This window comes from Somniosus microcephalus, chromosome 8, assembly GCF_052327205.1.
Source record: "Somniosus microcephalus isolate GS21.2 chromosome 8, FLI_Smic_1.0, whole genome shotgun sequence".
In the NCBI taxonomy this organism is placed as follows: domain Eukaryota; kingdom Metazoa; phylum Chordata; class Chondrichthyes; order Squaliformes; family Somniosidae; genus Somniosus; species Somniosus microcephalus.
Genome location: NC_140994.1, coordinates 128571550 through 128585185, shown reverse-complemented (window position 1 = coordinate 128585185; position 13636 = coordinate 128571550). Strand labels below are relative to the sequence as shown.

Sequence of the window (13636 nt, the reverse complement as noted above, 5' to 3'; positions counted from 1 at the left end):
GTCAGACCATCTCATCCTTGGACTTTCGTTAAAGCGAATTCTGGGGGGGCCCATGTGGCGGTACCACCGGGTGTACCTTACATAAAGACACATAATTCCCTTTAACTTACCTTACTGTATGTTTAACTTACCTTTTGGGGCCGTTGCCCTTTTAACTTACCTGTTGGGGCCACTGCCCCTTTAAGACGCGCCCTAGCGCGCTGACGTCATGTCATGTACCACGTGATGTACGTGCGGCGGCCGCCGGCTCGACTCGGCCTTCCAGGACGGCCGCCGGCACAGCCCGACCTCGCGACTTCGGCCGCATCGGCCAGCCGATGGGAGCGACGCGATCTTCCGCTCCCGCGGCAAGCACCGGCTCAGCCTGGCCTCCAGCTCCCGCTCCCGCGCTCGCGACTTCGGCCTCAACAGCCAGCGACGCAACGACGCGCATCACGTGACGCCCTAAGCGCGGGAAACGCGAACAACGTGATGACATCACAACACAAACGTGATGACGTCATCACGCTCTCCACAGGACTGCGAACTCAGTCCTCGTGGAGTCGCCGCTGGGACAAGACCTATACCACGGTGCTCCTACAGTCAGCCATCTTACCTGCCATCTTACCTGATGTAATTAGTCTGTTCCTGTAAATAAACAACTTGTTAATAGTTCGTCGAAGTCAAACTCTCTTATTTAGTGGCGATCTACACGAACCGCTACACTATCTTAATTCATGATAAGATGCTATCTTAATTCATGATAAGATGCTATCTTAATTTACAATACGATCTTGTTTTAATTTATGACAAAATTATAACTTAATTCATGATAAGAATCTATATAAATTCATAAGATGAATCTATTAATTATGCATGATTAATTCATGATAAGAATCTATGTTAATTCATGATAAGACACTATTAATTGAAGTCCTTTTTAAATTCTGACTTCCCCTATAAGTACAGGATAAGGTTTAACCATACTTACTTGTATGGGTTGATTTCAGAATGAACTCTGTTGTCCTGTGGTTTCTGTCTAATGGGTGGCAACAAGGCTCTGTTATTCATCTGGAGCCCAGGACTACTGCTGGACACTGCCAACCTTTGTAAAACCTTTAACCAAAAAAAGTACTTTAAACAAAAATCATTTTGAACATTTTGTATCTGATAATACATTCAACGTTTATTAGTTACAAACTGTGTCTGCTTAGGAGAGGGAGTCGTCTCAGGTATGATCTCCGTGTATCAATAAAATACAACTAAGGAAGCTTTATTCATCAGTAGCTTTAGCACAAGCTCCTTTTAATCAAACCATCGCACTGAACGCAAGTAGTTTAGGTGGAAATGGGGTTTGGATTGAGGCTTCTCTTTCACTACACGAGGAGAATTACTGGCAGCTTATTGATGGTACATTGAATTGGAGCAACAGCCACCCTTCACAACTGCCCTGATTTAATTGGGATGTGCGAATGTCAATCCTGTCCTCATATCATGTGCAACGCTCCTGAAATTTAAAATATGCTCCCAGCCTAAAACTATTGGTTCATTTGGGAGCTGGAGTGGGGGTGGGGGTAGATAAAGGAAATCTGGCATGTGCTCCATTTGTTTCCTCCTACCTGCCAATTAGAGGAATTAACAGTATTGCATTTGGTACATTTTTTTTTTAAGGCTTTTGTATTATAAAAATATAACAAGGTGTTAATCCAGAAATGGCTGGAAATACACAGCAGGTCCAGCACAGGGAAACAAAGGGGGTGTTGCTTTGGGGAGAGATTCTTCATCAGGATGGGGACTTCCTCTTCACAGCATAGGATAAGATTTAGTCGGTTCTTTAAGCGAAATGTTAACCTGTCTCTTCTCTTTCAGACACACGTGTATTTGCAGCATTTTCTCTTTTACTCTCAGATTTCCGGCATTTTCAGTTTTTTTTCCCCCTTTTATCCCAAGGTGCTAATCTGACTGAGATGTGTGAGAGGGGAAGAAACAAATAAATTAAGTAGATTCCAGATTAAAACTCCCTTCATTTATATTTGTAGAAAGTAATAAAAATATGTTGAGCTCATTAAAAGCACACACACACAAAAAAAATGAAAATACTGTATTAAGTGGTGCTGTGTACGGTAAAATAAAGTGGCCTAGAAATTCAGTTGTTAGCGCCAGCCGCTAGCGCCTTAGGAGGAGAAGTGGGGCGCGAAGCGGCTAGCGCCCGGGCGCGGCGCGATCTGCACCTCTCGCAAACTTCAGTCAAGATTTAGCGGCGGCGCAAAACCGCAGCGCCTGCTCAGCTGCGCGCGCAGATCCTGACGTCATTTCATGGTGCAACGCCCTTGGTGCGCCCCGAACCGGAACATCAGTGGTGGCCCCCTTCTGTGCGCCTGGCGCCCCCAGCGACTGGTTGAGTGGAACGGTTCCCAGTCACTGCGGGGTGCGCTATTTAAAAGGGACTCTTCCTGCATTCTTTGTGGCAGCCATTTTGTTTGGAGAGAGACAAAGGGAGAGAGCTTTCTGCTTTGATTCAGCGCTCGCACAGGTACTTCTGGCTTCAGGCCAGAGCTTTGCAGTTGGATTTAACTTTCAGTGCCATAGTCTTGAGTCGCCACATATAATGGGGGCTGCAATGGGTGGAAATGTTGGGTTTCTGCATTGCATTCAAAGTGCTCAGAGACGCCGAGAGAGAGTGCCAGTCATGGCCAGACGGAGAAGGGCCAACAGGCGTCGGCACAGGAGGCCTTACCCACCCAGGGTATACCGCCAGCAGTTCTCATATCTCAACATGTCTGAGGAGCAGTGTGTTCGGAGGCTGCGATTCAGAAGGGAGGTGGTCACTGAGATCTGCCACCTGCTTCAGAGAGATCTGCAGCCACAGCTGAGGAGCAGGATGTCTCTGTCGGTGGCAGTGAAGGTGACGGTGGCTCTCAACTTCTATGCCACCGGCTCCTTCCAATCCGCTACTGGGGACATTGCCAATATCTCCCAGTTCGCGGTACATTGCTGCATCCGCCAGGTGACGAATGCCCTCTTCAGAAGGAGACGTCAGTACATCTCCTTCCCCATGACCCTGGACAAGCAGCAAGAGCGTGCAATGAGATTTGCAAGAATAGCGGGCTTCCCCATGGTCCAGGGTGCCATTGACTGCACGCATGTGGCTTTGCGGGCACCTCTACAGAATGCAGAGGATTACCGCAACCGGAAGGGCTACCATTCACTCAACGTCCAGTTGGTGTGTGACCACAGGCAGCTCATACTAGCTGTCAATGCCTGCTTTCCAGGCAGCAGCCACGATGCCTTCATCCTGCGCCAGACTTTTGTGGCAGACATTTTCGAAGCCCTGGCTCACCCAGGAGGCTGGCTTCTCGGGGACAAAGGCTATCCTTTGTGCACCTGGCTGATGACCCCGCTCCGTGCGCCCAGCACCCCTGCTGAAGAATGATACAATGACAGCCATCAAGCTACCAGGAACATCATTGAGCACACAATCAGTGTGCTCAAGCAAAGGTTTCGCTGTCTGGACCATTCCGGAGGAGCCCTACAATACTCGCCTGAGCGAGTCTCCCATTTCGTTGTAGTGTGCTGCATGCTGTACAACCTGGCTATCCTCAGGACTCAGCCACTGCCAGCAGACATTGGAGGACCACCAGAGGAGGAGGAGGAGGAGGAGCACCAAGACGGGAGGGAGGCACAAAGTGCAAGGGCCATCCGTCGGCGGATTATTGCAACTCGGTTCTAGGCCCCCTCTCAGGGAATGGCTTGTGCTAATGAAAGAACATGAATGGAACCGCTCTGCAAACCCTCAGCCGGTCAAGGCAACAAATAGTTCAAAGTGCAAACATGGACAATCTGAATAAAGAAAATTTTTTATTTTACAAACTCTGTGCCCTTCCCGCATAACAAACAAATACAGAGAAACTCCCCAAAAAACAGTCAGACACATAACTGGCTCTCACAACCTGGAGAAAATGAAAAAAAGTTAAACAAAAATGACCATGATCCTCAGCCTTCATATAAAAAACAAACACAACATTCTCAGCCTTCATATAAAAAACAAACACAACATTCTCGGCCTTCATATAAAAAACAAACACATCTCGGCCTTCATATATAAAAAAACATAACATTCTCGGCCTTCATATAAAAAACAAACACAACATTCTTGGCCTTCATATATAAAAAAAACATTTTGCCACACCTTCTACTTTTTCCCCCGCGAGGGTGATCCGCCTTGCTTCCGCGATTGGCCCCTTCCCGCCCTGCAGCTCCTCCTCAATGGGACCCCAGTAGCTGCAGCAAGGCTGGGGGAAGGCTGCTGAGTGTCAGATGGTGAGACGGCAGATGCCCTTGGGGGACGGCCTGGACCAGCTCTGGGCCTGGATGGCCCGGCTGCTGACTGCTCCAACTCTGCTTGGGCGGCAGCAGTCTGTCCTACAGGTGGTGGCAGCTGCAGTGGAGGAGTGACAGTGTTGGCTGCAGGAATGCTGCCAACCTGACAGAGCACAGGCACTCCCTGGTCGGCTGATACACTGGCACTCGCACGGGCCAGCACTGAAGCATGCGCAGCAATCTGCTGAAGCACAGACTGCTGGGCTGCTGCGGCGCGGCGAGGGCCCTGGCGATGCCTGGCCGATCCAGCGAGGGTGGCAGCAGTTAGTGCCGTGTGGCCCTGATCTGTGTCTGCATCAGACCAGCCAATGAATGCATGGCACGACTGAGCACTTGGCTGGAAGCCACCTGTGATGCAGCGAAGTCCTGCTGACTCCTAGCCTGTGCTGCCGCGAAGTCCTGCAGACTCCTGGCCTGTGCTGCCCCGAATTCCTGAACACTCCTTGCCAGTGACTCTATGGAGTCAGGCATCCTTGCTACTTCAGCCATGAGCTCAGTGTGCCTGCGCTCAGCCTGGGCGCCCATTTCACCAAGGAGCCGCACCTCCTCTGCGCTCACCGTAGCAGGACTGGAGGCCGCACTCACCCTCTGGGGAGAAGGCCGCCGAGCTTCCCCACCCCTCCCGCGTTGCTGCAGCCCGCTGGGCCCCGCAGCTTCACCCTCATCAGACCCTTCCCCCCTGCTCCCCTCCAGGGAAGACGTGTCCCCTTCATGGCCATGGGCTGCCTCGGCTGAGGGTGGCACTGATGGGCCGGCTTCCTCTTCCTCCTCCTCGAATTCTGAATCAGACACAGTGCCAGCTTGAGGGCCCGCATCCTCACCTGACGATTCAGCATCTGAAAGCAGGGAGGCACAAGAGTTGCTTTAGAGCGAGGACAGGGCGGCAGCGAGGGAGGCATGAGTGCTGCTATGCACTGCATTGGTTCGAGAGTGGCAAAGGATGCTGGTGTGAGGCACAAGTGGAAAGAGAGAGGTCAAAAAGATGATGACCTTACCATTGCTGTCCAGAACGGGGTCGGCATCTCCAGTGGCGACGGGGCCAATCAGCTGGCCTCCCATAATCCGCTCCACTCACTGCTCCAGGTCGCTGAGCTCTTTAAGGTCAGGACGGCCTCCCCTGGTCCGTAGCTGCTGCCTGCGATTGTGGGCCAGCTTGCCCTGCAAGAGAAAGGACGGCCTCTAAGTACACCGTCAAGCCCTGATCTTGCCTGCACTGCCTCCCATGGTGGAATAGCCCTGACAGTGTCAAGCCCTCATCTTGCCTGCACTGCCTCCCATGGTGGAATAGCCCTGACAGTGTCAAGCCCTCATCTTGCCTGCACTGCCTCCCATGGTGGAATAGCCCTGACAGTGTCAAGCCCTCATCTTGCTTGCACTGCCTCCCATGGTGGAATAGCCCTGACAGTGTGTAAAGTGCTGAATGTGCAAGTGATTTTCATGAGAGTCCCATAGCTGTTGGATGAGGGCTGGGAATTGGGGCTTTCAGGTCCCTTTGGCCATAAAGTGAGGTGCACATGCAGGGATGAAGAGGATACTGGAAAGGGTACTCACCCTGACAACCCGAGTGAGGTCGTTGAACTTTTTTCTGCATTGCACAGGAGTCCTGGCAACCATGCTGTTGGAGGTCACCCTGTTTGCCACCTCCCTCCAGGCTTTTCTATACTTGCTGGGCAGTGGCCTCCTGCCACTATCAGGGAAGAGGACAGGTCGCCTGCGCTCCACTGCGCCAACCAGTAGCTTCAGAGCACCCTCGCTGAAGTGCTGCGCTCGCTCCCTAGCCTTCTCCATAGTCGTGGGCGTTGAACTGTTGAAGCAGCTATGTTCAGGCCATGATTCAGGGCTGCAGTGTGCAGGGCGTGGCAGCAAAACAATTCGACCCTCCCCCTTTAAGAGCTGACCGGCGCTAGCGTGTCTGCCTTCGATCAGCAACTCGCCGCACCTGCGCTGCGCCCGCCCTCGGTGGTAGTGCCTCGGCTCGCTGGCTTAGCGCCTTATGATAGTCGTGCACCGCCTGCTTTAGCGCAGCAGCAACCTCTTGGGGCGATGCAACTCAATTTCGGCGAAGGTGGCGCTAAGTTGCGCTGGCCGCTAAATTTAGCGAACGCCCGGCTGTAGCGCCCCAAACGTGGCGATACTGAATTTCTAGGCCAGTGTCCCTGATATTTAGGGCCTGCATCCCTGATTTTCAAATTGAGAGGGATGGCGCCAATGTGCTGAGCATGCACTTGTCACATTCCATCACGGAGAAGGTTAGGCACTTCCCTATTCTGTTATCCAAAGCCGCTCTCGCACAGGCCCTGGTTAGGTTTGACACCTATCTGGTTTCACGCAGTCCAGTTTTTCTCCAGGGGGTTGCCCTCAACTTTCTCTAAGATGTAAGCAGACACCAAAAGTTTCCATTTTTCTCCTCTTGCTTCATATCTTCTTAGACAAGCTTTAAGTATGCACCTTTGGAGCCCGAGGGAGTGGATCCGCTGGCAGGGGTCTGTTGGGAGGTGCTTGTTTTAAAGGTTTAACATTAGCATCTTTTAAAGCTGCTGGAGACCGCACCCAGAGTGTTCTGGGGCTGGGCACTCTACTGTCCTGCTGACTATCACTAGCTGGAGAGGTAGGCCGAAGAGTTGGTAGTATTAAGACAGGATGCTGAGAACGAACAGAGTGAGGTAATCGTGGTTTTGGAGGCAATGCAGGACTCTGCTGTGGTCCAGTCTGGGGAAAAAAATGGATTAAATGTTATTGGTAAGATATTTATCTTTGTGCTTCTCTTCTACACCCCCCTTCCCCCTCCCCCCACCCCCACACCCAACCATCTATATGTTGTTCCATTCTAGCAACCAGCTACAGAGCACCGAAGGTTCTGACTGGTGTTGGAAATCAGTTCAGTTCCTTAGGCACCAACTACCCTCCAGTACTTCACCCAAGTGGCTGTTCTCAATGTGTGAGTGAAGACAGTGAGTCCTCGGAGTAAGATTGCAAAGAGATGATGGAGACAAGCTTGTAGTGCAGAGGGAGGGAATGACAGAGATACTAAATATCTCAGTTTTCATGAACAAGGCGGATACTGGGACTGTAGAACCACCAGAGGTTGACGTAGAACGGTTAGTGGAGGTTATTATTCAAAGAGAGATAGGCCTAAAGAAGTGACTTGAACGTAAGGGGCAGGGACCCGATGGTTTATGTTCAAAGATCCGGAGGGAAGCTGGGGCAGAAATAGCGGAGGCTCTGACTGTAGTTTTCTAACTTACTATGGAAAGGAACATTGTGGCAGTGGACTGGAGAGTGATAAATCTGACTCCCCTCTTCAAAAAAACAAATAGGGATAAGCCAGGAAATTATAGGCCGGTTAGGATTACTTTAGTTGTTGGTAAATTACTAGAGTCTATAATATGGGATGAAATTATGGTGCACCCAGAGACAACAGGAGTTAATCAGGGCCAGTCAGCGCGGATTTCCAAAAGGCAGGTAGTGCTTGATCAACCTTATAGGACTCTTTAAAGAAGTAATGGAGAGGATGGATAAAGGAAATCTAGCGGATGTGGATTTTCAAAAGAGCATTTGATAAGAGACTTATGGCAAAGAGACACATGGAATTAAGAGGAACGTGGCCACATGGATAGACAGATGCTTAAAGGGCAGAAAGCAAAAGGTAGGGATAATAGGAAGTTTATGAACGTTAGAACATAAGAAATAGGAGCAGGAGTAGGTCATTCGGCCCCTCGAGCCTGCTCTACCTTTCAATAAGATCATGGCTGATCTTCTACCTCAATTCCACTTTCCTGCACTATCCCCATATCCCTTGATTAACTTAAAAACCCCAAATCTATCGATCTCTGTCTTGAATAATACTCAATGACTGAGCCCCCACAGTCCTCTGGGGTAGAGAATTCCAAAGATTCACCACCCTCTGAGTGAAGAAATTTCTCCTCATCTCAGTCCTAAATGGCCGACCCCTTATTCTGAGACTGTGACCCCTGGTTCTAGACTCCCCAGCCAGGGGAAACATCCTCCCTGCATCTAACCTGTCAAGACCTGTAAGAAATTTGTACGTTTCACCTCTCATTCTTCTAAACTCCAGAGAATATAGGCCTAGTCTACTCAATCTCTCCTTATAGGACAAACCCCCATCCCAGGAACCAGTCTGGTGAACCTTCGTTGCACTCCCTCCATGGCAAGTATATCGTTCCTTCGGTAAGGAGACCAAAACTGTACACAATACTCCAGGTGCGGTCTCACCAGGGCCCGATATAATTGCAGTAAGACATCTTGGGGGAAAAATTGGGTCGCCTCCCCTTTGGGGCGCTAACTTCGCCGGGGCACTACTTTTAGCGCCCTGAAAAAATTAGCGCTCCCGCGCCCAAAATTCACCGGTAGTGCCCCAAGAGGGAGACGGGGCGCTACTGGAAGCGCCCCGCCTCCCTTTTGGGGTGCTGCGAGTGAATATCATGCCGCTACGTGCTGCAGCGCCATGCTCTGCGGCACGTCGTGTTGCGATACTGCAGGCCTTCCTCCCCTCATTAAAAAGGAGGGGCCTAGTGCAGCCGACCTGCGGCCCAGCTGGGCCACCAGGTGTTATGTTCATAAATAAATAGACGTTTTCGTTATGAACAGCTAGCTTGAGCTAGTCATTTATTCAGCCATGTGGACTAGTGTACAGGCATCCATCTTGACTACTGCCTTGTGGGTAGCCCACTACTTAATCATACAGCTCCACCTAGTATACCATTATAGAATGACATGTTACTGATCATTACATCCCCCTTCCTTAGAGGTTAAACAAAATCAGTATCAATCAATCATAACGACATAAACATCTTCACAACAGTCAATACATTTTCAAAGCTTTACTTTATGAACTGTAAGCTTTTCATTCTTTTATTGTAGTTTTCTTTGTACTCAAAGATTAAGTCTATCAGGCTTTTTTACTTCACGTGTGGATCTTCTCAGCACAGGTAAGTCTGATGTGTTTTCATGAGAGCCTGTATGTGTGTTTGTGTTAGATTGTTCTGGTGGTGAGTGACAAGATTCAGTTTCGGCATTGTCATCGATTTGCTCTTGGATAGTTTCTTGTGTTTTCAGGAGGGAACGGCGGTTCCTCCTGAGAATCAGTCCTTCCTCAGTTCTAACAGTGTATGACCTTGGTCCTACTTCCTCAAGAACTGTAGCTTTCCTGTTCCATGCATCTGGATCCTCAATCCTGACAACATCATCCCTTGTCAATGGTTTCAGAGTTTTGGATGACTTGTCATAGTATGATTTCTGTTTCAGCTTTAACAGTTGAAGTCTCTGTCTCAGTTCCTTACTCTGCTTTTCTTTTGCACAGCAGGGTAGCGTGGTGCACAACTTGCGACCCATTAGGAGTTCAGCAGGTGAAGAACCAGAGTCTAAAGGTGAGGCTCGGTAGTTCAGCAGGGCGAGATAAGGATCAGACTTGCTTTCTATTGCTTTCTTTAGTAGCTGTTTGAGAACTTGAACACCTTTCTCTGCCTTACCATTTGACTGAGCATACAGAGGACTGGATGTGATGTGTTGAAAGTCATAATGTGCTGCAAACTGTTGCCACGCCTTACAGTTGAAGCATGGACCATTGTCGCTAACGGCAATCCTGGGAATTCCATGTCTGGCGAAGATGGATTTAACATGCATTATGACACTGCTTGCTGATGTGCTTGAGAGCAGCGCCATCTCAGGATAATTAGAATAGTAGTCAATCACTATTAGATAGTCTTTACCATTCAAATGAAAAAGGTCCATACCAACCTTTTGCCAAGGTGCTGTTGGTAAGTCAGCTACTATTATTGGTTCCTTTGTTTGTTTGTTTTGGTGTTTCTGACATGTCTCACATTCGCCTATCATGTTCTCAATGTCCTTATTTATGCCAGGCCAATAAACAGTGTCTCTTGCTCTCCTTTTGCATTTTTCAATTCCGAGGTATCCCTCATGAATCCTTTTGAGCATGTCTCGACGTAGAGCCTGTGGAATGACTATTCTGTTCTGTTTTAGTAATAGTCCACTTGCGACACTCAATTCTGACCTGATGTGATAGTACTTTGGACAGGAACCTTTTGGCCAACCATGATGAATGTTCTCTATTACTGTTTGTAACACTGTATCTTTTACTGTTTCTTCTGCTATTTGCTTTGATTTTGTGTCTGACACGGGCAGCGCAGCAGTGACCATACTCACATGAGCATCCACGTCTTCCTCAGTAGAGCTCACATGACTCATTGTGGGTGCTCGGGATAGTGCATCTGCTAACACTATGTGTTTGCCTGGCGTGTAGATCAGTTCAAAGTCATATCTTTGCAGCTTCATCATGAGTCGTTGAATCCTTGGAGACATCTCATTCAGATTTTTTTTTATGATGGCAACCAGTGGGCAGTGGTCTGTCTCAACTGTGAAGGTGGGAAGTCCATATATGTAGCCATGGAACTTTTCTAGTCCAACTACCAAGCCTAGACATTCCTTTTCAATCTGGGCGTATCGACACTCAGAATCAGTCATAGATCTGGAGGCATAGGCAACAGGCTTCCAATCTTCACCCTCTGCTTGTAGCAAGACCGCACCTAGGTCATCTTTTGATGCATCCGTTGACACTTTGATTCTCTTTGTTGGGTCAAAGAAGGTGAGTACAGGTGTGGTTGTCAGCACTGTTTTAAGATTCATCCACTCTTGTTCATGTCTTTCTGTCCATGCGAACTCATTTGTTTTATGTAGCAGTTCTCGCAGACAGGCTATCTTGGCTGACAAGTTAGGAATGAACTTTCCAATGAAGTTTATCATCCCCATGATGCGTAGCACTCCTTTTTTGTCAGTGGGTCGGGGCATATTGAGTATGGCGTTTACTTTTTCCATATCTGACTCTATTCCTTTACCAGATAGATTATCTCCTAGGAAAGTGACTTCCTGGACGCCAAACTGACACTTGGCTTTGTTGAGCTTCAGTCCATTCCGGCGTATGCTCTGCAGCACTTTAGTCAGTCTCTCATTGTGTTCTTTCAGTGTGGAGCCCCAGATGATGATGTCATCAACATAGACCCGAACTCCTTCCAGACCTTCAATTATGTGTTCCATCGCTCTATGAAAGATTTCAGATGCAGATATTATCCCGAAAGGCATTCTGAGGAAACAATACCTGCCAAATGGTGTGTTGAAGGTACAGTATTTGGTGCTCTCCTCATCCAGTTTTAGTTGCCAAAATCCTTGCGAGGCATTGAGCTTTGTGAAGTATCTGGCACCTGACATTTCACTGGTGATTTCTTCTCACTTGGGAATCTGGTAGTGTTCACGTTTTATGTTTGCATTTAAGTCCTTTGGATCCATGCATACTCTTAGATCATTGTTCTTTTTCTTTACAGATACCATGGAGTTAACCCAGTCTGTTGGCTCTTCGACTTTCCTGATGACTCCTAGTGTGGTCATTCTGTCCAGTTCTTTCTTGAGCCAGTCATGCAGGGGTGCTGGAACTCTCCGTGGAGCATGTACCACTGGCTGAGCATCCTCCTTTAGCTGGATCTTGTAAGTGAATGGTAGAACTCCAAATCCTTTAAACACATCCTGGAAATTACTCACTGCAGAATCCACTGAGTCATCTGGTCTGCTTTTGGCACAGTTTATACAGTAGACTCTCTTGACCAGTTCTAAGTCCTCACAAGCTTTGTCACCTAGTAGTGAATCAAGTCCTTCAGCCACAACAGAAAACATGAGATGATGCACTTTGTCTTTGACTGTCACTTTAAGTCTGCATACACCTAAGCTACCTATTTTCTGTCCATTATAGTTCTTCAGTAGTACTGACTTTTTCTGTATTTTGGGCTTTTCTTTCATATTGTTAATGTCACTCATACTGATTAAGTTTGCTTTTGCCCCGTGTCTAGTTTCAATGTAACGAATGCTCCATTTACCTGCAGTGGCATCATCCATTTGTCCTCTTTTACTGCATTAACTTTATGTTCAGCATTGTCCATTCCTGAGGGCTGCACATTTTCTGTATCCTTTTCTATATTGTCACATGACACCATTCCTACAAAAAATGTCTCACTTAAATCAGTGTCCTGAATCACATTGACTTGTTGCCCTTTCTTTGTTTTTACTTTTGAAAAGCATTGTTTGGCAAAGTGATTCTTTCCATTACATTTTGTGCACTTTTTTCCAAACGCTGGGCATTGTCTTGACTGGTGCTGGTACCCACAGCGTTTACAATTAAAAATTCCATCCTCCGATTGGTTTGCATTTCTGTTCTGCCCATGTTTCTTCCCCTCGTAGGACACAGCACCGACAGCAGCACAGTCACTCATTACAGTCACATCAATATTAATTTCACTGAAAGTCTTTGCGTGCTGCTGAGCTAGCTCACTGGCATGGCATATTTTCACAGCATCCTCCAATGTTAGTTCGGTTTCTCTCAACAAACGTTCCCTGACTTTTTTATCATTAATACCAAACACAATCTGGTCACGAATCATGGATGATTTCAGTTCAGAGAAATTACATGTCTGTGCTTTCGGTTTCAGATCGGTCACAAAGCTATCAAAAGTCTCATTTTGCTGCTGTGTCCGTTAACGGAACACGTACCTCTCATAGGTCTCGTTCTTTTTGGGAGAACAATGTGTATCAAACTTCTTTAGCACATCGTCCATTTTTTCTCTGTCCTCCTCTTGATCAAATACAAACGTATTAAATACCTCTATCGCCTGTGGGCCTGCAACCGTGAGCAGTAACGCTATTTTCCTTGCGTCTGGCATCGTACCAAACCCGATGGCAGCAATGTAGAGTTTGAATTGTTGTTTGAAAGTCCGCCAATTGCAGTCGACATTCCCCGTGAGTTTCAAACCCTCCAGTGGCTTCAAATTCTCCATGTCGCGTTTCACAATATTCAGCAGATATACCAGATCGGACCAGGAGAGCACCGAGGCCTGATATAAAAGGAGGAGCGAGGCGAGGCCCGACCAGACCGGACCAGGAGAGCACCGAGGCTGAGGATAAGAGGAGGAGCGAGGCGAGGCCCGACCAGATTGGAGCAGGAGAGCACCGAGGCCGGATATAAAAGGAGGAGCGAGGCGAGGCCCGACCAGATCGGACCAGGAGAGCACCGAGGCCGAGGATAAAAGGAGGAGCGAGGCGAGGCCCGACCAGATCGGACCAGGAGAGCACCGAGGCCGGATATAAAAGGAGGAGCGAGGCGAGGCCCGACCAGACCGGACCAGGAGAGCACCGAGGCCGGGTATAAAAGGAGGAGCGAGGCGAGGCCCAACCAGATCGGACCAGGAGAGCACCGAGG

General features: G+C 48.4%; 1 protein-coding gene across 1 annotated transcript in view; it reads right to left on the bottom strand.

Annotated features, from left to right (window-relative positions):
• Positions 1-966: 966 nt before the first annotated feature.
• The window catches only part of adam19b (ADAM metallopeptidase domain 19b), a 377796-nt gene continuing 365126 nt past the window's right edge, over positions 967-13636 (bottom strand). The window contains exons 21-22 of the mRNA XM_085994041.1: positions 6808-7068; positions 967-1095 (exon numbers count right to left, since the gene is read on the bottom strand). Of these exons, the coding sequence (XP_085850167.1) occupies positions 967-1095; positions 6808-7068 (390 nt within the window). The remainder of the gene's footprint in view (positions 1096-6807; positions 7069-13636) is intronic.